Source organism: Ursus americanus, chromosome 23 (genome assembly GCF_024610735.1).
Source record: "Ursus americanus isolate L20-20 chromosome 23, mUrsAme1.1.p, whole genome shotgun sequence".
Classification (NCBI taxonomy): Eukaryota; Metazoa; Chordata; class Mammalia; order Carnivora; family Ursidae; genus Ursus; species Ursus americanus.
Genome location: NC_142149.1, coordinates 21349398 through 21373941, shown reverse-complemented (window position 1 = coordinate 21373941; position 24544 = coordinate 21349398). Strand labels below are relative to the sequence as shown.

General features: G+C 37.7%; 1 protein-coding gene across 3 annotated transcripts in view; it reads right to left on the bottom strand.

Moving 5' to 3' along the window:
- Positions 1 to 24544, bottom strand: part of IKZF3 (IKAROS family zinc finger 3) — an 83412-nt gene that overhangs the window by 16123 nt on the left and 42745 nt on the right. The window contains exons 1-5 of one of the 3 annotated variants that reach the window (XM_045777784.2): positions 13938 to 14124; positions 13316 to 13576; positions 12099 to 12266; positions 10129 to 10245; positions 1462 to 1578 (exon numbers count right to left, since the gene is read on the bottom strand). In XM_045777784.2, the coding sequence (XP_045633740.1) occupies positions 1462 to 1578; positions 10129 to 10245; positions 12099 to 12266; positions 13316 to 13568 (655 nt within the window). In that variant the 5' untranslated portion in view covers positions 13569 to 13576; positions 13938 to 14124. Of the gene's footprint in view, positions 1 to 1461; positions 1579 to 1695; positions 2282 to 10128; positions 10246 to 12098; positions 12267 to 13315; positions 13577 to 13937; positions 14125 to 24544 lie in introns of those variants that run through there. The other 2 variants (XM_087854438.1, XM_045777785.2) reach the window with 2 other exon arrangements.

The window sequence follows — 24544 nt, the reverse complement described above, 5'->3', positions numbered from 1 at the left end:
TAGAGTCAAAACTTTCCCCAAAACAAATTACAAAGTAAATTACACTCATAGAATAAAAACCTCTACTTTCCTTTGTTCTGACTCCAGTCAGAATTTCTTCACAGAAGGCAAAATCAAAAGACATATGAGCAATGTCTTAAGATCATGTCTTGGAATCACAATTGATCCACTTGATCCACTGCTCCTAAGCCCCACATGGAGGTCACTACATGCCCCCTGACATTTCTCATGAAGGAGAGGGAAGATGGTAACGGGGGGTGGGGGGTGGGGGGTGGGAGGTGGGAGGGGTGTGTCTCTCTAACCTGAAAGGCACCAACTTTACTTAGTCTGACACAATTCTTAAAGTGATTAAAAGGAGACAAAAACTTTCCAACTAATCAAAATAAAATAAATAAGGCATAAGCACTTAAATAAGCATAAATACCAACCTAGGTAATTTTGAAATATATGAGTTCTTTCAATATGTCTCTATAATTCAAATAAAATACCTGTCTGTACAAAAATGATCTAGACCAGAATAAAATTTACCCAGATATAAAAACCATGCAGGTACTTAATATCTGTAAAAGCTATTGAAAAGAATTAGGCACAAAAGGACCATAGTAAGACATCAGTAGCAGCAAGTAGCTTTGGCAAAACAGATTGACAGGTTTCTAAAATTCTACTGATGTTGAGGGAGGTCTATTTTCGTGTGATAACTATTTTTGTTCAATATCACCAAATTTCAATTTATAGCAAAACTGATACATTCAATTCAACTGCCCCCTTCACAAATACAAATCTATTTTAAATACCATAGTCACATTTATGTAAACATCTGGAAGAGTTGGGTAAAACATCTCTGCCACTCAGCAGCCCCAACACTTTAAAGAACAAATTTTTTCTTAGCTATCTCATTCTGCTGCATTGTTTGACAACGTGAAAACCAGTGGCATAAAAATTAACTCCTGTAAGACAAATGATTGAATCCTGCCTTGTTATTTAAAACTATGTTTTCCCAACTTTCTTTTAAAGCCAATCCTCAATTAAATTCAAGAAAGTATGGCAATAAGTTTTAGAGCACGAAAAAGGTTGGGGCATGATTACGGAACCGACTTGTAAAACATAATTACAAAAGGTTACAAAAATGCTATCTCAAACATCTTACTGGTGTCAATTGCATAAACTCTCTCATGCAACATATGTCATTCAGAATAAAGAGGAAGGAACAGCATTTTTAACACCAACTCCATTTAGGAAATTGGATATCAAATACACCCATCTTTGGGAGTTATTCCGTGGAAATATTTTATTCTATTTGCTCTAGTAATCAAACTGAAGCACAAAGAATAAAAGTGGACAACGGAAAACCAAGTACCTTATTTTAACAGAGGTTAAGGGCCTGTGTAATACATAAGCACCCTATGTTATCTCATTTAAACTATCTACTAACAACAGCAGGAAAAAGCGTCGTATTCTTACCAATGAATTTCTGAGGCATTGAGCTTTTTCGTTTTGCCACATTGCTTGCTAATCTGTCCAGAACGAGAGCTCTTTCACTTCCCATCTCTGCTTTGATGTGTCTTGCCTCCGCACTTGCTGGTTTGGAAAAAATGTAAAAAGAAGAGGGAAAAGAACACGGTGGTAAGTGAGGGAGAAAAAGGAAATAAACTGGAAGGAAAAGTGTCAGAGGTCTGATGCACACTCTGTTATTACCTGTTATCACTGCTCAGATTCTTGCCTGGGGTACCTGCTGTGGTCAGTGAAGTCAGCGCCAGGGCACGTTCAAATCTTGCAGTCTTATGCTGAGATGGGAAAGCCCGACCCATCCCCAACCAGTATGTTCATTAGCAAGAGGAAGTATTAAATAAACAGCCTGGACGTGGTTGGTTGCAAAAAGATAGATAGATGGAGATCTTCTAACCCCCGATCAGCCTTCTTTCTGATTCTGAGTAACTGCGTGTGACACCTGCAGACTGATATAATTCTTCTTAACAACTTAAAAAAAAAGTATGGTGCCCCAGATTTACTGCTCTGTTTATGTTAATAGCACTTTTGAAAATAGATACACTTACCCAGACAGCAAGAAATCTACCCAGTGATTTGTGTATTGAAATTCTGAGTGTTTTTTTTCTTTTCTTTTCTTTTTTTCCAGCATGTTCCTTTCAGTTCCTATCTTTTAAATTCTATTTCTCTGGGCTCTGCATTATCTGTTTCATATGCTCCTCACATTTCAAAACTGTCTCAGCTAAAATTTCCCTGAGCAACACTTCTGTCTTGAAATTAAAGAGCAATTTGTATAATGCATCTTTATTATGTTTCTAATGAACAATGTGAATAAAAACTGCCTAAGAATATGGTCTAGCTGTTAATTCACAAATAGACCTTTAAATGGTTTAGGCCTGTAGTTCTCAGACCTGCCTGAATGTTAGAATCAGCTGAAGAGAATGTAGGAAACACCTATGCCTGAAATGAGGCTCTCTGGTGTAGGCGCCCAGGCAGCAGCATTTTTAAAGCTTTCCAGATGATTTTAAATGCAGCCAGAACTGGAAACCACTAGAATATATAAATAGTACTAACATCTAGTCAACTAAACAGAACACTAGAATAAACAGTATAATTTACCCTGGTATAGCAGACAGTAGTCAATAAGAGTCCAACCTAAAGTTTAAAGAGATACCGGCTGCTCTAAATGTAAGGTTTTAAACTCGAACACATGATGCTAGCCCAAGCTACAGATGAGCAAACTTTTCTGTAAAGGGACAGATAATAAATATTTTAAACTTTGTGGGACGCATATAGTCTCTGTTCCATATTCTTTGGTTTTTCCCCCAACCCACTACCCTTTAAAAATGTAAAAACCTCTGTACACAGTCTGCTGGCTACATTTGGCCCAAGGGTCACAGTTTGCTCACTCCTGTCCTACACATTCATACCGTGTTACTACAAACATTTCTTAATGTTTTATCATAAACATTTCAGCAGGTCCAAACTAAAATGATGTATCCATACATTTCTAACAGCTCTAAGGAAGAAGAAATTCAAATTAGCTTAAGAGACTAGAATAAAAAGCAAGTGATGGTTGCAGAACAGATCTTTTTTCTCCAAATATATGCACGGATTTAAGGATGGTCCGTCCTCATTCTATAGTTGAAGAGTTTGCTGTGTGAAAAGATTCTAATATACAGAAATAATGTCACAAATTCTATGGTCCTCTCAGACATTCAGTACCACAAATTGACATGCCCAAAGAGAAAAAAACTGGCTACCTCTGCAAGTAAACAAGAGAAAAACCTCCAGGGCAAGACTGTCAAGTAAGAAAACTGTCAGGACAAGAAAACTAAAGCGAAATTAGAAAAAGAGAATTCAAAATATTAAATATGTTTCATTTTATTATTAGCATGTTTTTGTTTGTGTTGTCAGTCATTGCACAATAAATTATAAAGCTCAAGGTTTTTAAAATTCAGGAATAAATGAAATCTGGTTCCAAAAAGGGTTAAGAGGATGATGACCATATTTACTAGACTTGGGGAGTGTCTTGTCAAATGTAATTATATGCTCCAAAGAAATAAGTCCCAGCCTCCAGTTTCAGTTATTAACAATATTATCTGTGTAAATGAAAACAATAAAGGTCAAAATAGGGAGCCTGGGCAGCTTTGGGGCTGGTGGTAAAGCACTATCGCTTTGGCTGACCGGCTGTGGTAAATAATGGGTACTTTAGCTAGAGGACACCTTGCTATTGAGTGAGGTGGGTCAAATTCTGTCCAGCACAGGGATAGGTTTAAATGACCAAACAGGAAACTATTATATATATTATTTCCTTTCACACAAACCACCACCAGATGTGGCACTACCCAGAGCCTCAAGAGCAGAGAGATGAAAGACAAAGGCCTGGGATTTGAAATCAGTTCCTGAGGCTGTTACAAGGAGGCTTTTTCTTAGAATCATCTGAGAGGCAGTTAAGTGGTGCTTTGACTGGGAACAGTCATTCTGGTTTGAACAACTTTGAGAGGATTAAATCCAGGTAAACCCCAGGCGCCCCACCTCCCCTGCCACCCCTCCCCCTCCAACCCTGTATTATTTTCAGAAAGATTTACAGTGAAAAAGAATGAAAAACAGTTCTGTGGGAATTTTTAAGTCCATCCCCATTTTACCATTATTCATATTGGTGTCTTCAGTCACTCCTCTAATGGGCAAATCATCCCCCAGAGATCTGTCCCTTCAGCCCCAGGACTCACCCCAAGCATTCTGTCATCAGCCTACTTTTCCCGTTCGGCTCTCCGCAGTCACTGTCTACATTTTACCAAGTCACTATCAATTACCACTAACAGCTTTCTGAGGACACATTCTCAATATCCTCTATATTCGGGAGGATGCTAGAGCGGGGATACATGACCTAAATAACGTAATGAGGGCATGTCACTAAATGGCAACCTTCCGAGATAACATCACCTTTTATCCCTGGTTACTCACCAAGCTCGTCTTGACAGTCATTTCTAGATAAATCTTACTCTGTAAAACAGTGGCCAAATGCCTGACATTTAAAAAGATAACATTCTGAAGTGTTTGGATGGACAGATAATTGGGGGCATGGGTGGAGACTTTCCCATCTCTACAACTCTGGTTAGAGCCAACAAAATCCTCTGAGGCGAATCGAGAGGGCTTCCCCCCACCCTTACCCCCTCTCCCTGGCTTGTTCACTCAAAATATCAACTCCAAGATCCCAACCGTCATTGGGTATGTAAACAGTCTCTAGAGATTAAGTTCATCTTTACCAAGTGAACCGTTTTCTAATTGGAAAGTTAGGCAAAGGCTCCAACTTCAACAGAATGTGCTGCACCCCTTTTTCCCCAAACTGCTGCCTTGCAGTTGTCGGATAGCTTCCTGCGTAATACCACTACACGGGCACACTTTAAACACAAGGAAATGCTCTGGAGTTAGAAGATCTCTTGGGATTACAAGTTTGGGCGGTACTCCGAAAATCAAACAAAGAGGACCACTGCCTTTTGGTCCTCTGTTTCAACTTGAAGATCCAACTGTCTATTTATATAGTCTAGACTTGTTATCTTGCCACATCATGTCTCGAAAATGTAAGTGGAGGGAAACCAGTTTGGCAAGATAGTAAGGGGACAAGATAATGGGTTTAAATGATGAAATAGGAAATCCGTTCCTGGGTGGTGTTTGGCAGTTTAATGTTGCAAGGGGTGGGTGTGGGGAATATGGGATAGTGGCAAAGACCAATTTACACACTTGGTTCGTGAGTGAACCTAGAAGGAGGGCTGTAATTCTGAATCAATTCCCCTTCACATCACTTGCCTACCACATAGTGGGCGTACCAATTTTCATTAGCAAAATGATTTTAAAGACACATTGAAGATATAAATAATAAAACTAACATGAAGTCATAATTACAGAACAGGTTTCTACCCTTCATCTCCACACAAGTCTTAATTGTCTGGTTTTCAGTTAACTATTTCCATGATGCAATTTCTATCTCAAAGTGACTGCAACCATGTAATTGGTTGTGTTTGTTCAGATTCTTTCATTTGATCTTGAAGTGTTAAATGGAGCTCAACTAAGAGGCATTGCTTCCTGTCTCTTCTCTGGTGTGGTCAGTCGGTAGCTAATGGACAGTGGAACCAAGGGGTGTTATTGTGTAACGAGAATTGTCTAACAAAAGATTGCTATCAAAGACCGAGGCCCGTTCTAACAAAAAAGTTACAAAAAGTTGTTGCCTTTTTGAGCAAGTGGAATACATACTACCTGTAAGAAGGTATCATTTTTTAAGAAGAAAAATCAGTTGGGAAAATCAACTTTTTAAAACTTTTTAAACTTTTTCGTTAGTCTGCTACTTGGCAAAAAATGAAAATTTATTTGAAAATTCTCATGCTTGTATTGGTTCAGCTAAAACAATGAGCGTGAAGATAAAAGGTTGTGACTCCAAGGCTCATAAATAAATATAATTATTCAATTACTTTAAAAATCTTGTTATGGCTAGAACTCATTGTCATACCAAAAAAAGTCCCACTCCAAGTACTCATAATTTGTGTGAAATGAGGCTAAATGAATCTCTATGCCAGCTGTTAGTCCCTTTCTGGAATAAGGATCAAGCTAATGAGAAAATGAAATCCATGCTCTTCTCTATTCATTCTTCTTTTCATGTACACTCCATTAAGACAGCAGAATTGGAGTAGCTTGATGACACCATTTGTGACGTCTGGTATAGACACTTGGACTGAAGTAGAAATATCATATGTGCCTCTATTAGACCTTTGTAGTTTATTAACAGATGAAGTGCCCACTGCCTTGTTGGATTGTGAGCGGCTCCGAGTTGAGCCAAGGGTATGGGCTAAACTTTCACTCACTTTTATGAACAGACCTGCCACAGCTCTGGCACATAGAGAATCCAACAAATGCTATCTGAATAAAAGAACAATTATTAGAAAGGCCAGAAGTCCTGTTACCCAACATGGCATTCTTTTGTAGACTGGTGTCCCGTCCAAGGCCTTTTATTCTGTTTTGCTTTCATAAAGACCTGCTTACTCAAAGCTTGGGTCTTACGCTAGGCTGCACTTCAATTTACAATAAGCACTTGATGAACAAAGTGCCACATCCACAGTAGCAATGGAATATCATCTCCTTAGAAGCTAGGGATGAAGGGATAAGATGTACCACTGGTGATACTATGTTGGTCAGGTTCAGAATGGAACATGATATCCAGATTGCGACTCCCAATTTTAAAAAGAAAACAGAAATAAAAACCATATAGGGAGCAGTGGCAATAATTAAAGGATTGGTTTGTGTGAATTCAACATTCTTTACATTTTGGGGGTGCCTGGCTGGCTTACTTGGAAGAGCCTGTGACTCTTGGTCTCGGGGTCATGGGTTGGAGCCCCACGTTGAGTGTGGAGATTACTAAAAAAAGTAATAAACTAAAAGAAAGAAACCCACATTCTTTACATTTTGGATTTCAGGAAAAAATCATGGGAAATATTTGAAATACAAAAGAATAATATATTGACTGACATGCAGTTTTTATTATACTTGATTAAACTGTGACTTTATATATAACATGAAACCACCATTACAAAATATTTGTTTTAAACAAAAAAAATCAAAACTTGCTGACTTAGTTAACCCTTTATTTTTTTGCTGAGACTTAAAGTATGTTGCATGCATGCATCAAACCACCCTATGAAATGCAAATTAACTCAATCTCTCTACTTCAGCATTTCCTGAATCACCTTAAACCACTGAGGATAGCTAAAATATTTCTTTGATACTTTCCTAATTTGAAATTCCTAAAAAAAAAAGGTTATGGAGATGGGAAAGAAGGTAGTAACCTTACTTTAAAATCAATAATTTTGAACTTACTACTCATAGAGGGTAGTGTACTGATTTCCCCCTACTTCCAAGAGAATCAAGACACACATATATGCATATGTGTGTGTCTACTAGTATGTGTGCTACTATATTTCTTTCACCAACCAGGTAATATATAACCTTAAAACATAGCTAGTCAAGCTATATTTTCCCAAAGTGGAAAAAACCCGAATGTCTATTAACTGATGAACAGATTTGTTTTAAATGTAGTAAATCCATATAATAGAATATTATTTGGTCATAAAAAGGAATGAAATGCTGATACATGCTACAACATGGACAAACCCTGAAAACATTATGCTGAGTGAAAGAAGCCAAACATAAGAGGCCACATATTGTATGATTCTATTTATGTGAAATGTTCAGAATAGGCAAATCCATAGAGGCAGAGAGTAGATCAGTGGCTGCCAGGGGCTGAAGACAGGGGGAATGGGGAATGACTGCTAATGGGTACAAGGTTTCTTTCGAGGGTGATGAAAATGTTATGGATTTAGTGGCGATGATTGTATAACTTTGTGAATATATTAAAAACGACTGAATTGTACACTTCAAAAGGTGAATTTTATAGTAAGTGAAATATATTGCAGTGAATTTTTGAAAATAAAACAAATATAGCTAATCATGAAAACAACAAAACTTCTAGTGATTTTTAAGCAAGTCACTGAATTTTTTATGAATTTCAATTTCCTCACCTCTAAAATGAGGTGGTAGGATTAGATGCTCTTTTAACCTTCTAGCTTTAAATATTAATAATTCTATTTGGAATATAATAGATTTTCATAACCTGGGAATGTCTCACAGTAAGAGCTCTGTCTGTTGCAAACATTTCTCTTTAGAAATAAGGAGGAAATCCAACTCCTTGATAAAACCAAAGATGCCATCAGGATAAAAAGCAGAAGCAGTGCAAACGAACAGAATTCAGTTGACCAGCTCCTAACACCATAAAATAGGCTTTATCTAAAACAAAAGTTTCCTCTCACTCAAAATAGGTACAGCTAAGCTAATGATTTCCACTCCATTTTTCCTGAGATTCACATTATTTCTTTTATATTTTTGTAACCTTTCTGCTTTAGAATGTTCAAACCATTCAACTGCACATACTGCTGGCAAACACCAAATCCCCTGAGGATTTAATACTCTGAATACGCAACTCGTTCAATTAACGAAATAAAAACGTCAGACAACCCAAGCTGTAGAACCAGAATGATGGTCAACTGGATGGGACAAAGGACAACTGCAAAGATGTGACACAAAGAAGTTTCATGCTATTTCAACTGAAGAATGAGAAGGAAATTAAAGCACAATTGATATATGAAAAAGCACCTACTGTTTCAACCAATTGCCCCTAGGTATATAATGCAAAACACTGAATGAAATATGAAATTCCTGAAGCCAAAGATAAGCATCACAATAAATCATATGAGTAGACAAGTATATGATTTGAGGGCTTTGGACAAAGAAAATCCTTGTAGTTTTTTTTTTTTTTTTAAAGATATTTATTTATTTATTTATGAGAAAGCTAGAGAGAGGGAAAGCATGAGCAGGGGGAGGATCAGAGAGAAAGGGAGAAGAAGACTCCTCACTGAGCAGGGAGCTCGATGTGGGGCTCAATCCCAGGACCCCAAGATCATGACCTGAGACAAACCAAAGGCAGATGCTTAACTGACTGAGCCACCCAGGAGCCCCGAAAATGCTTGTAGTTTTAACTGACTCTGCCTTAGCCACCCCTCAACCCGCTCTACTCTCAATTGCTCTTTCAGGGAATGGCAACTGCATTCTTCATCACATCCCACATCAATTTTTTTTTTTTAAGATCCGTTGATAAACTGGGTCCAGACTTGCCTGCTTCATTTTTTTTTTTAAGATTTTATTTATTTATTTGACAGAGAGAGAGACAGCCAGCGAGAGAGGGAACACAAGCAGGGGGAGTGGGAGAGGAAGAAGCAGGCTCCCAGCACAGGAGCCTAATGTGGGGCTCTATCTCCGGACTCCGGGATCATGCCCTGAGCCGAAGGCAGACGCTTAACGACTGAGCCACCCAGGCGCCCCAACATCCCACATCAATCTGTTAAGAAATCCTGTTGGCTCTACCTTTAAAATGTATAAAGAATTAGAACATTTCTCACCACCTTTACCACTACCCAAGACACAATTTTCTCCCACTTGAATTATTGCAATGGCTTTGTAACTAGACTCTCCAAGTCCCAATCTTACTGCAAATAAAATCTCTTTTCAATAGCAAGTAGAGTGATTCTTCTAAAATGAGAAGTTCAATCATGTCACCTCTCAGTTTAAAGCCCTTTGAAGATCTTCAATTTCACTCAGAGTAAAAGCCAGCCTTTATAAGGGCCAACAAGGCTTGATAAAATCTGGTTTCTCATTTCCTTTCTGGCCTCATGTTCCCTTACCCCCTCTGCTCCAGCCACAAAGGACTGTTTATACTTCTTCAAACCCAAGCCCCAGGGCCTTTGCACTTGCTATTTCCTAGTTCTCTGCAGGGCTTTCTCCTCATCCCTTTAATCTGTTAAAACGTCACCTCCCTGACTCACCTTCTGCCCCCAGGACCTGCTTCATTTTGCTTAATAGTACTTACTACCTTCTAATATACTGTATATGTTACTTATTTACTTTGCTTATGGTCTGTCTTTCCCCATTAAAATATAAACTGTGAGGGCAGATTTTTTTAAATTTTATTTACAACTGTATCCCACCACTTAGAAGAGCAGATGCTCACTATGTGTGTGTAGGAGTGTTGCATGAACTTACCAGTCTCACCCAGGTCCGTGCTCTGAAGAAATGTACGGCAGCGCTCCTTGTGCTCCTCGAGGGAACTTCTCTGCTTATAACTCCTTCCACAAAACTCACATTTATAGGGTTTCTCAACTATAAGGAGAGCACAAGGGGGCACACAGTGACCCTCAGTGGTTGCAGAACAAATGGTGTCTTAGGGCTCTGTGCAAACTGTCCTTTAGGAATGAGGCTGCTGAGAGGCCATGGTATTTGGATACTTTTACATCTATATTCCTTTTAAATTTAGTAAACTGAAATAAGGTGATAGTCTTCGATTGATTGTTATGTTAGATTTTTCTTCAAAAGGATAGTGTCCTTTCACATATGAAAGGATTTGGATTTGGATTTAATGACTATCATTGGGCATGGTGATTCAATGTTGTTTCTTTAGGAAAATATATAGGGCCGTTTCTTTTCCTCAAGGAGGTTAGTGTGGTTTAAAAATGAAATAGATAGAGATCCCTTATGTTGTGACTTTCATCTGGTTGTAAGTAAAGAATGCTGGGAGTTAGACACTCAGCCAGACACTGATGGACTTTTCAGAGCACTAACATATTTGGATAAATTTAGCTTATTTTTGCCAAGTGGCTATAGTGAAGTCTGGGCTAAACCAATAAAAACTGAGCTAATTATAAGTAATAACTTCAACTCTGTGTGCAGGGCTGGCCTTTCTGATTTGTTGACAAATGTAACCTATGAATATGTCAGACAGAATTTTAGGAACTGAGATTTTTGTTTTCTAATCCTGTTGCTCTGTTTAAAACAAAGTTTTGGGACTTAAAGTACTAAAAGTTCCTTCTGAGATCCCAAATTAAAATAAATGCAAGTTTTCTAGGGCTAAAAATATTAAGTTTCTGCAGAAATTGGGGTCCTCTAGAATCTATCTAAAAAGTGACCACTGTGTTTGGATATTACTTGAAAAAAGCAACGGAAGAGAACTATTCTAATTTTTTCGACCAAACTCATCCTTAATTCATTACTTTGAACAATAAACTGTAAAAGAAACCCTTCTCTTACCACTTATGATCTCTCATGGTGGGTTTTGCTGGTGCTGACTTGTTTAATCCTTAGTCTCTGAATTGTGACCAGTTGTGGGTTTGGGGCTGGGTTTTAGTCAAAGCAGTACGTGGATTGACATAAAAACAAACCTTTTTTTTCTTCAATTAAAAGTTTGTCAGATAACATCAAGAACATGAGGTCCCAAATTTGAAAATAAACTCAGTTTTATTTTTCTAGGAGGGAAATTCTAAATGTTGAAAAAGTTCTATTATCTTGCTTGGTTAAAATAAAGAGTGAAAACATCAAGATAGAATGTTGTTTTTTTTTTTATGAATTCTTTTGCTGCTCATCTTCTAGAGATTAAAAATAAATAGGCTGATCAAGAAGAAAGTCAGGTTTAAGAAATTTAGCCCATGTACACCTAAAACCAATACAATGTTATATTGTCAATTATATCTTAATTAAAAAAATTTTAGCCTAGAATGGGCAAAAGGAACCTTCTGATAATAATTTATACTCCATTTACACTTTTACATAACTTACAGACTGTACATCATTTGCTTGTCCAGACTTCTGAATGAAAAATGTGTCCATGTGTTTTTTAGGAAAATAATCTCTTAATAAAGCTTACCATAAGAAAATACTGATAACTATAATTTTTTCACAAAAATTTAAAAGGCATTTATAGAGCAGACTTTTCCTGTCTGACTTTCTTGTTCTCTAGGGGAGCAAGGATGGTAAGGAGATGATCACCCCCATTGAGCCAGACGGAGAGCAATTAATGCCTTAATGGAAGTGTAATTAGCCCTAGAGGTCTCTGCTGTTGTAACCCTTCAGAACAGGAATGACGGATTAAAACCTCCATACTTAACTCTTTCTAGTTTCCTCAATGGGTACCAAGGAACACAACATTTACTAGATATGGAATGCTCATTGCTCTCACTTACCAGAATGTGTCCTAAGGTGACCTGTGAGTGCGTCTCTTCTCTGGCATGCATAGTTGCAGAGGTGACACTTAAAAGGTTTTTCCCCGGTGTGCAGTTTAATGTGGCGGAGGAGGTTACCTTTCTGAGTAAAAGATGCCCCACACTGATTACACTGGAATGGGCGTTCACCTTTAAAAAGGACAAAAAGGAGACTTCTGATCACCCAGCAAGTGGCAAAGCATATGCACAGATTAGACGCCTATGGCAAAAGCTCATCTTTTAGACAGTATCTGTTCATATCATATTGGGATCAGTTGGGAGCTATATTTCAAGGCAAGTGTATAACTTACTTCTAGAATCTTCCCTGTAGAAGAGAAAAAGCATTCATCTAGCAAGGCCATTTTATTTATTGTCTTGGATAAAAGGAAGGAAGGAAGGAAGGAAGGAAGGAAGGAAGGAAGGAAGGAAGGAAGAGAAAGAAAGAAAGAAAGAAAGAAAGAAAGAAAGAAAGAAAGAAAGAAAGAAAGAAAGAAGGAACAACCCCCCCACCCCGCCCCAAATAAAACCAAGAGTAGCTCTGGGAGTGCTTTCCAGATTAAGTTTGTAACATTACTTAACATTCTTCTTGAATATAATCTCAATCTGAGAAAAAAGAATCACAGACTCAAATCTTTTAAGGTATGGAGGGCCAGAAATGCTTCTTTTTTAAAGTTTTCGTATCAGATGTCAGATAGAATCCATTGGGCTCAGTGGGACTGTTGTGTTTGTATGCATTTCTATAGACTGGCTGTTCATTGTCTGAAGATAATTTTTAAACTGGTAATAAAAACTATATCCTTTCATCTATCAAATTTGAACCGAATAAAATAAGGAGGTCTGCTTTTTAAAAAGTTATGCAAAAATGTATGAACGATGCTTAAGAAGCATATCACACAATTCAACTCCTACTTATTAACTGAAGAAAAATATCTGGCTGACCTAGAACACTGTGCTATTTATTTTTATTCATGGCATTTGCAATGTTTGCCAAACGCATAGAAAAACAGGAATAAAAATCACTGGTAAATGAAAATGCAGAGAAGGAGAGATGCATCAGAATTATAGCAAAAAAAAAAAAAAAAGAATTACAGCAAAAATCAATGAAAGTAATCAAAAGTCATCCCAAATTCCACCATTTCATTTCTCACATGGCTGCATTAGGACAGTTTTCAGAAGAATGGATAAAGGAAACTATTTACCAGTATGGCTCCGCTTATGAACCATTAAGACATTGAAGCTAATGCAGGATAATCCACACACATCGCAGTTCATCTTGCCACTGGTTGGCCTGCTACTATCGTACGAGACAACATGTCTTTCCAACTTAATGTTTTCGTATTCATTATATTCTCTTGAATAGCTGTATGGAATTTCAGGCTCTTCTGCATTTCCCATGGGCTCTGGCTTTAAAATATTCTCATCCCTTTCACTGTATTCATCTTTCACTTTCATTGAATCATCTGCAGGGAAGAAAATGCAAGAAATGAACAATGATTGTATTTGGAGTTATCAAAGCGGCTCAAAGAGACCCACAACTGACAATTAAATACCAAATGAAGCTAACATAATATTGTACATCTACAAAACAAGAAAACACCATTAAGATGAGCACTCATTTGAATTCAGAACCACAGTTAGTGGAACATACACACACACACACACACACACACACACACACAAATAGATAACAGTGTTTTAGACCATCCAGAAAATGAGAGAGAACGGATTTAGCCGTGGCTGCTCAAAGCGACCATGAAAAAAAACATTTTGAGCAACTCTTCTCCAGTGCTGGGGGAGAAGAAAGGTTCTCAGATTTAGTACCTTTTCTGGTGGCTGCAGTTAAAAGTCAAGGTGGCGGAGCTCTTCGGTTTCAAGAAGAAAATACTGTTTAAATCCTTCAAATGCATTCAATTTAAGCCACTAAGAGTGAGAGTTGAATAGTTAATATGGTTTTTCTGATTTTAAGCCATGCTTTGCCTCTTCCCCTTCCATGTATATGCACTGCTAAAATGAGTCTTATCTCTCTGTTTCTCTTGGAACTGATAATGAGACAACATTGTATATAGAGGAAGCTGGCTGTACTAGTGAAATACTGTTGAGAAAGATAAAAGGAGAAGTAATTCTTTAACATAATCTTCTAAGGAGTCACTTTCATTGACACAGGTAAATGGAGCTCAACCTAAGCAAGGGGAAGCACACCTATACCCTTGTTACGGACGGTGAAACTGAAGATCATAGAACTGTAGGGCTGGACAGGAGAGGAGGGACTGGCCCAAGTGAGCTGGCTGACCAGGTACTATCTTAAAAAGAGTTGCAACACTCTTAAGCTGAAGAACTTAAGAAGAAGGCAAATTTATGTAGTGACACTAATAACACCTAAATATTTGCCTGATAAAATAATAATAAATATTTGCAAGGGATTTTTCATATATAAAATAGGCTGCATAAATGCTTATTTTTCCCAACATTTGTTCTTAGAAATTGAAAGTTATGCTTCCTCATGAGGAATCATAAATCAGTGGAATTTTAGGGCTGGACGGGATCATCTAATCCAACCCTTTGGTTTTTCAGATAAGAAAATCTGGCCCCGGAGATCTTTTCAGTGATTTGTCCAAGGTCACACAGCCAGTTAATAGCAGATGTGTGATTAGAATGCTGAACTTGGATCCGACCCCACACACTAGATGTAGAAAGTCTAGGTGGCTTCTTACGAACATATTCCACTCTCCCATCAATGATGCAGACAATAAAAACCAAAACACTCTGAAGAAAAGCTATTTTAAAAAACTGCATCCCTTCCAAAAAACACCAGTAAGTGCAGCTCCTGTTGCCATATAGGAGGAAGTACAACTGCAGCTGTGCCTGGCTTGCTACCTTCAACTCAAGTTTCAATTTTCACTTCTATCAAGGTTACCTTTTATCTATATTAACTGTGTTTGCTTAATAGAGCAAGACAGGGCCTAACCACCAACCGAGGAGCCATTGCTGCAACACTGTTCCTCTGCTTCTCACCACGGTTCATGGTTCATAGCATTTCACTCTTTGATTAAAAGAGATGTAGGGCTGTAGGATCAGTCCAACATGTTTCAAATTAGCCCATTTAATGCATCTGGGCCACATATGAATCCATACCCATTTCCTACATGGAAAGAGGTTCATTCCCTTCTTTCTCTGGATAGGTCTCACCTGCTTTCAGATGGAATTTGTTTGCTTAAGAGGTTTTGTTTAAAAAAAAAAAAAATTTTTTAAGGGGCGCCTGGGTGGCACAGCGGTTAAGCATCTGCCTTTGGCTCAGGGCGTGATCCCGGCGTTCTGGGATCGAGCCCCACATCAGGCTCCTCCGCTATGAGCCTGCTTCTTCCTCTCCTACTCCCCCTGCTTGTGTTCCCTCTCTCGCTGGCTGTCTCTATCTCTGTCAAATAAATAAATAAAATCTTTAAAAAAAAAAAAAAATTTTTTTAAGAGAAGGATGCACCTGAGTCTTGTACCCTCCTCCCTTCCTCCATCACTCCAGCTGTGGGTGATATCCCACCAAAGCTTGAGTGCTCTTCAGTTTGCATGTAGGCGTTTAAAAGAACCTCAACGGAAAACTTCAGCTACTGAAAACCAAAAACAGCAGATAGGGGCCAGCAGAAAAAGATCCTTTTCATTTTGGTTATAAAATCCTAATATGAACAGACTTGCGCCATTCCATGGACGATGACAATTTAAAACTAGGAAGATAAATGTGTTAGGTCTTTCTGAAAACACAGGGCAAAAGAGAGTTGCTCCTTCCCTCAGGACGTTGGTTTTAATGGGCTTGACCTCAAACTCAAATACTACACCAACCTGGCTCAAGAGAAAGTCTTGGCTTTTGTCCCTTAGGATTTAGTTGTAGAACAAGAAAGATGGTATTTGAGACACAGAGCCCTAAGGGAAAGCATAAGAGACACTTATGGGATAGGATATTAGGAAAGTCCCTTGGACTCAATGGACCAAGAGTTCTTTAGACAGTTGATGGGTTTGTCTTTGGAACCTTACTACCTTTAGATGAAAGAACTGAATGGCCTCTCTGCATGGTGACTGGAGATCAACAATTCACCATGCTTTACCATGTAAAGTTACACAGAACTGAATATTAGAATACATTAGTACCTGAGATATGAATGGGATTTCTGAAAGATTCCTGGGTTTAGCACCCAGACTCCAAATACAGTCTACCAAAAAGACCAGCAAAGACACTCATCTTCTTCTCTTGGGAGGAAGATTTATTGGAGCAGAAGAAAGAAGAGCATTTTACTACTTGGTATCCCTTGAAAATATTAAAAGTATGTCTAAAATAAAACTTTTCATCTTTGAACCCAAGCTTGTTTCTAATTTATCACTTCAGTATATTTCCAAATGGCATCTTGCTTCTTCCAGTTCCAAGTCTTAAAAATGGAATCCTTTTTCTTTTGATCTCCACATCAAATCAGTCTTCAAGACCTATAGATTCTATGTTCTCAGGCTCTCTGGATGCCAATTCCTCTTTTCTATTTCCTATTGCAATTGGGTTTAGCCTCTCATGCTATCATACCTAAACCATTCTCTCTCAACAATCCTTTCTAGACAGATGGACTACAAAAAGTAAGCTATGCTTTCTGCCTCTATATCCTCAAAACTGATGTAAAATTGCCTCTAATTGGGCTTCCATTTCCATAATTCCCTGAATCTGCTCCCCTGAAGATCATCGATCATCTTCTGATTCCTAAATCCAATGGCCTTTTATGTGTTATTCTCCCCAACTTCTCCGTAGCCCTTGATATACTGACCACCATTCCTTCTTCTTCTATACTCCTATTTGTTCAGTGAGACTGTAACTTCTTTCCTTACCTCTCTAATTGCTTCTTTCTATCTCCTTTTTCCTCCATCTTCCTCCTAAACACTACCCGTAATGCTTTTTCCTTCCCTTGACATGCCATCCCCTGTGGCAATTTTATCTACTCTTTAGGCTTCAACTAGCATTTTAAATGATTAATTCCCAAATATGTGTATGTCTCCCTCTCTCTCTCTCTTTCCAGGTGTAATCTCTCTCCCCTTCCTTAGTCCTCTATTCCCAAAGGGCTCCTAGGTATCTTCCCAGTTGCTCAGCTAGACTCCTTACAAGCATCTTCCTTCCTCTTGTTTTTGCCCCACACTTAATCACCCATTGGTTCTATTTTTGTGTTTTCTCTCCAGTCTGTTTCTCCTCCCCACTACTTTGCATTCCCAGTATCATGAATCTCAGGCCCTGATTATCCTCCACATTGTTCTTCCTGCCTCCTTTCACTCTCCTTCTCAGTTCATCCTGTACACTACCACCACACTATTCTTCCTCAACTATAGCTCTGTCATATCACGACCCTGTCAAAATTCTTCAATACTCTCTATTGCTAACAAAATAAAGTCCAAACTCAGAAAGAAAGAATTTAAAAGGCCTTTCAGTATCTGGCCCCAACCTGTCTTTGTAATGTTGATTTTGAATACTCATATATCTTTAACCAAACTAAACAACTTCTAAGTATTCTTGCTTTTATTATTTCTACTGCCTACAAGGTTTTCCCCAGTGTTGCCACAGGTGGGTCCGAAACGTATAGATTCTTAAAAGCCAAAGCTAATATGTCATCTCCTCCCCCCCCCCACACACACATTGATCCCTCCAGCTGCAAAATAATCTGTTCCTTCTTTCTCTGAGTTATTTATAAATTCATCTCATCTCCCATATGGTCATGTAAGCTATCTGAGGTCAGAATCTACACAGGTTTGTTTTAACTCAGTATCCCCTGTGACACTGCTTGACCTGTATCTGTAGAGACCAGAGGCTTTGTGGTTTTAAAATAGAAATGTTGGGGGTCTCTTTATAGACCTACTAATTTGGGTATGGAGACTGGAAATATGCATTAAAATTATGCTCTGTAGGTAAATCTTACGCACAATGGAATTTGAGAACTGCCACTCCAGGCAGGGTGGGTTGGGGAGAGAAAAAAGAACTGCCACTCTCCAGTTTGACACAGTGCTCTGTATAAAATACATAGACAGTAAATACTTAGTACATAAATATACCACTGCCTTAGCCTCCTAACTGGCCCACAGTGTATGCGACCTCTATTTTATACCATATTTTATTTCCAGATTAATCATTCTGTAGCACTAAAACGCTTTTTCAGAAACTTCCAATGATTTCATTTTGCTTTTAAACAAAGTCCAAACTCCTTAGCGAGATCTTCAAGGGCCTGTCCAGAACCTGGCCTGAGCCTACCCAATCATCTCATTCCTCCTGAATCAATCTTTTCTCCAGACTAGAATCTTGCTACTCAAAATGGGGTCTTTGGATCATCAGTTCCAGCATCCCCTGGGAGCTTGTTAGAAACACGGACTCTCAAATCTCACCCCAGACCTACTTGATCAGAATTTGCATTTTAACAAGATCCTCAAGGATTCCTATGCACATTAAAGTTTGAAACGTTAGAGCAGCAATCTAATAGCAGTTTTCCAAGCTGCTTCTCCAGTCTTTCCAAAACCCAAAATGCCCTTTCCTCACATCAACATGCTATTCAAACTTCCAGATGCTATTTAAATGCCATTTCTTCCATGCAGTCTTCCTTGATATTCTAAAGTAGAAAAAAATTCTCATTTCTGTGCTTTCTCATATACCTACCTCACTCAACTTTATATTTAGCATGATATCATTAACCTCTACAGATTCACCTTAATGTAGCTGACGTGTTCATAAAATGTTACATGTAAAACAGATAATACTGTTCCACTGATTTACATAATACATTCGGAAAAGTTTCTCTTCATTTCTCTTTGATTTTCAGTTGTCAGTGACTGGAACATTTGAACTGTTAGTAAAGGCCAAAAATCTTACAGATCTGGCAAGAAATATTGAATATAGTGAAGAACTGCCCCATAACACCCTAAAGTTTTTGTGATGTGAATGAAACTTTTGTAATGTGAATAATCTCCCATTTTAGTTTTGTAAATTCCTATTATATATGTCACGTTTTCTTAGACACACAACTTAAATTGCCACTTAAAATAGTATCAAGAATCTTCACAGGCACTAGCAATATTTTATTTCTTAAGCCAGGTGGTGGGTCCATGGATGCTTGTTTTGTTGTTATTCTTTAAACTATACATGTAATTATATTTGCCTTTTTGTATATATGATATATGTCATACTAAAAATTGTTAAAGGCTTCCTGAGTAAATTTTTTATAAGTGAACTTGTGGAGAAAAGAACATACCAAACCACAAATTGCTGATAAAGGTAATTGCTAAACATTCCCAGAGGGGGGAAAAAGATGTCTAAATTGAATCTAACCCATAGAAAATTAGATTAAACTGAACTTCTTCCTAAAGGAGCTACTCTAGGGTACAATTGCTCCCATATTTGTCTATATTCTGGAGGCCTCTAAGGAAGATGACATATACTAACACACACACCCCCCCCAGAGAGAATTTTGTAGGCTGAAGAGAACAAAGGCTTGGCTCACTGGGGCTGATGCACATGGTTTCATTTCCTGGGGTGATGGTTATCACATGAAAGGCTTGCACTCCAGAGTAGACATTTTTGGTTTCACCTGAGACATTGCAAAAACAATGGGTCTTGGAAAGGATCCAACATCTAAATCCTTCAGGGGCAATAACAGTCTCAGCCAACTGTGCCTCAGTTTGTTTTTACAGGCACATAAAATGCTCAGTTGGAGAGAAGAACCTATCAAAGATGGCAAATGGAACAGGCAACTTGGGTGTCTTGTATAGCATGTTAGGAATTTCCCAGTGCAAAAAGGGGGCTCTGAATTTCCACTCTGAATTATGAGCTCTCAAAATCCCACTCAAAGTAGGACAAAGTTTGGAGTAATAGCCTTAAGTTTGCCAGAGATACTGTGAGAAGGGGCAAAACAAGATAGAGGCTGTTAGACAGGGAAGACACAAAAGGGTGATGTTGTTTAAGTGTTTTACAAGGATTAGGGGTCATAACCATGAAATCCTCAGCACATGCAAAAGTCAACTGGATAACAAAGAAGCTTAATCATCTTAATGTGGCATTTTAATGATGCCACTGATTTGCTATGCCAATTCAGAGATAATGAGGCCCTAATGCTACAGATGTTCAGCCAGGCTAAAAGAAAGGGGGGAGGGAGGGTGGGTGGGCTTTTCTAGCATGCCATTTTCTAACTATCCAATTAAACAAATTGTGAAAGCATCTAAATAGTTTACCAGGTTTTGACAGCTGTTAATAGGATTTAGAAGCTTGAAGCACTAAAGAGCAAAATGGGAGATATATGTATGGTAGGTATTTAGTCTACAGAATTTGTTGCTATCATGCAATACTGCAGAAACAGATCAACTAAAACAGTCTTCCTTATATAATTAATATCTCTACTCCTTTTCCACAATGGCCTCTTTGTGTTAGGAATAAGAACACTGAAAGCATGGGTCATTTTCATTTTCTAATTTACATTTTTATTTGTAAAGTGAGGAAGGAGGAAAACCAATGATATTTTGCCAACTAAAGAATACAAAGTTCTAGTATTTGCTAACCAGTAAAATTATGAAGCCTCAATGAAAGCAAAACTTCTGGGCATCGATTTATAGGATCCATTGTGTTGTCATGTTTCTCTTCTTTTAAAATCTAAAATGATGGACATCTATTAATTTTTAAAACACCTACTTAAAAATTAGGGAAAAAACTGGAAAGGGTGAATCAGACCACTAAGAGATGAAATATTAATATCTCATTAGCAGTGAAATAAGAGATAAGCAGTTTGGATAATATTCGGTTTGGTTAAAGTTTTCATTAAAACATATTCTCATCAGACTTCCAAATTTGCCTTTAAAAAATCTAAACTGGTAATTACTAAATCATGTCACTTCAAATTCAAGAACATTAGCATGAAAACATGAAGAAAGTTTCAGTTGCAAAGGAACCACCCTCCATTTTACTAATGACGTTAATCTTTGTCTTATTATCTGACTATCAAATAGCTCATTCATTGCCATAATAATAAAAATAAGTTTGTTTAATAATTTCAGTGTAATGCTTTGCTTCCCCATTAGAACAAGAGGAGATTTATTACTTTTAATGACAGGAATATACTACACATCAGCAATAGGTGATGTTTCGGCTGCTCAGTTGGGCTAACTTTGCTCTTCAGATATCATGGGGCCAGGTGAATTCTTCATCTACAGTGTGAGGATTGAAGAACATGATGTGTGGAAGTTCCTTCTAAACTATAAAGCAGTATACAAATATAGTGACTTTTTCATTTTTGTCCATTGTAACTGTGAACTTTTCCTATTGATCATGTAACCTATATATTATTTTACATTTGTATTTCTGAGAAATAAAGGCTATCCATTAAAAAATAACAAATGAAAATCTAAAGAGGATGCAGTTTTAGATGTTCCCCAAACTTACTAGAGATAGTATTTACATGGTAGACATTTCATTTATAAATCCAGAAGAAAAATTTTACTTTTCTTTTATAATTCCTTTGTATAGAATGTTTACTATTTTTTGACAGAGTTCAATCAAAAAATTTAAATCACATTAAAATATGGACTATGAGAAACAAACTGAGGGCTTCAGAGGGGAGGGAGGTGGGGGAATGGGATAGACTGGTGATGGGTAGTAAGGAGGGCACGTATTGCATGGTGCACTGGGTGTTACACACAACTAATGAATCATCGAACTTTACATCAGAAACCAGGGAGGTACTGTATGATGACTAACATAATATAATAAAAAACATTAAAAAAACCCAATGTAATTAAAATAATCTCCACACCTTGAAAAAAAAATAAAATATACTACTTAGAAAAATTTAAAAATTATCATCCAAATACAGTTAAATTGGCTAAAAACATTCTGATAGTCACAACACCGAACTCAGGATCACAAGTAAGGGAAGGAATGGAAATGCCTTCCATATCCACAACTTAAGTTCCTGGTATGCATAGTATGTGTTGTGTTATATGACAGTTAACATGTTTATTTCCCATATAGATTAGGAGAATCTTCAAGGCTTGGGCCAGGTTTTGATAATATTTGTGTCCCCAGAACCTTTCAGAGGGTCAACTTACTATAGATATTGAATGAATAAATGAATGAATGAATGAACTCTTTGGGCAGCCTGAACCAATTTAAGATGAAGGCCAGGCAAGGAAGAAGGAACAAGCCACTTTATTGTACCACTCCCTAACTTGTCTACAACATTCTGAGGCTGATACACAGTATGCAGAATTTCTCCTCATGATACATCAGAAGAAGACCCAAGCCCCATAGTGATAACCAGTCCTCTGGCTTACTTCTTTGCCCACGGTGGTCAGCCTTTTATCTCCCCTATTCCCCCACTTTGGAACAGGATGCCATCCTTTGGAATAGGATGACTAGTCCCTGCTTCTTGAACCTCTTCCCCGATTTCTATTCCTGCCTGATTCTATTCCTACCTTATTTATTTCCTTTGTCTACTCCTCTTCCTCTGTCTCCTAGGTGTCAATGGTTTCCTCAGGTCTGTTTCTTCAACCTTTTGTTTTCTCACTTTACATATTCTCCTGATCCAGCCTTCTGTGGCTGATGACTCCCACTTCTGTATTTCCAGCCTAATCCTCCCTGCTCAGCCCAATAGATACTTCCAATCACTTCTTAGATTTCTTATACTTGTTTCATACTCAACAAGTTACACCTTAGCTCGTTATTTCTCTCCCTTTGACTTCCCTTCCAAATCTGCTCTTTCTGTAATTGTTCCAATTTTCCCCTCTACCTAGTGGCTGCTTCATATCAATGTCTGTATATTATTCCACTTGCACCCTTAACATGTAGCACTGGGCTAGGAGCACAGTTTAGCAACTGCTTACCAAATGAACAGGAGGAAGGATGGATGGATGGAAGGAAGGAAGGAAGGAAGGAAGGAAGGAAGGAAGGAAGGAGTGAATGATTATCCTGTTCTTTGCTTCAAATACAAAACTAAGGTTGGAGATGTTTTTTAAAAATCGCACAGATTGTAATTTTGCCTAAGGCTATCATATTAGGCCACAGCAACAACAAACTGTATTTCTAACTTAAGGTATACTAACAAGACCCAAAGAGCATAAAGGAATCTTGAAAGAGAGGAAAATTAATATAAGGAATAATAATTAGAAGATTCTCACTCTTTTTAACATTAAACCGATTAAAACAGAATATATACAAAAATAATATAAAATTTACTATCTGCTACATAATATTTGGAGTTTTCTTCCTCTCTGCTTCCTCCATTCTCTTCTCTCTGCTAAGAAACACGGAAGAACTCAGCACTGAGTTGTCTTAGGTGAATGTATAACACTAAAAACCCATAAGGGAATAAGCTATCTTGTCACTGGAACATGCTTATCCCTGGGGGTAAAGTATAACAACTGCTTAACAGCTGCCCAGTGACACACTTCAAGGCTGCAAGCAAAGATGCATCCTTGCTCCACTAGAAATAGTGGAGGGAATATTGTCTGCCAAAATATAACTAGGATGGAATCTAGCCAATAAACTAGAATACAAGTTTTTTTTTCTCTTTCGAAAGGCAACTTTTAATGATCATGAATACAGAGTTTCTACTAACAGTATTCAAATAGCACCAGAATGGGTACTGATAATTATAAGGAAAAGACAGTGTGGTATTTCACTCTTATTTTGCCCACTGAAAATGGATTTGAATGTCTTTTATTTTTTTTTTAAAGTTCTGATGAAAGAGCACAAGCTACGGAGTAAGATGACATCTAGGTTCAAGTTGTACTCTACCTGTATGATCTCAGCAAGTCACTTGATTTCTGTGAATTTTCTCACTTGTGCAATGATGATATTATCTACACTTAACAGGGTTGTTACTGTAATTACATTAGGCAAAATAATGTATAGAAAGGCCTAGCATAGTAGCTGACACATATTATCTTTGTGACCTTGAATTAAGCAAAGATTTCTTAGATATGATACCAAAAGCATGATTCATAAATGAAAACATCTTATAATTCAATAGTAAGTCAAATAATCCAATTAAAAACGTGAAAAATATTTGAATTGACATTTCACCATAGAAATTATACAAATGAACAATCGGCAAATGAAATGATGTTCAACATCATTAGTAATTAGAGAAATGCAAATTAAAACCACAATGAAATGCCACTTCACACCCACTGGAAGGGCTATCATCAAAAAGACAGACAACAATGAGTGCTGGTAAGGATGTAGAGAAAATGGAACTGTAATCTGCTGCTGATGGGGGTGTAAAATGGTATAGCCATTTGGAAAAAAAAATTTGGCCATGTAATGGATAGCCTTCTGAAACAGTTCCCAACAATCCCTGACTTCTAGTATTCCTATCCTTGCACAATCTCTGTTCCTTGAATGTGGGTTGGACCTGGGTGATTTGCTTCTAATTAAAAGAACATGG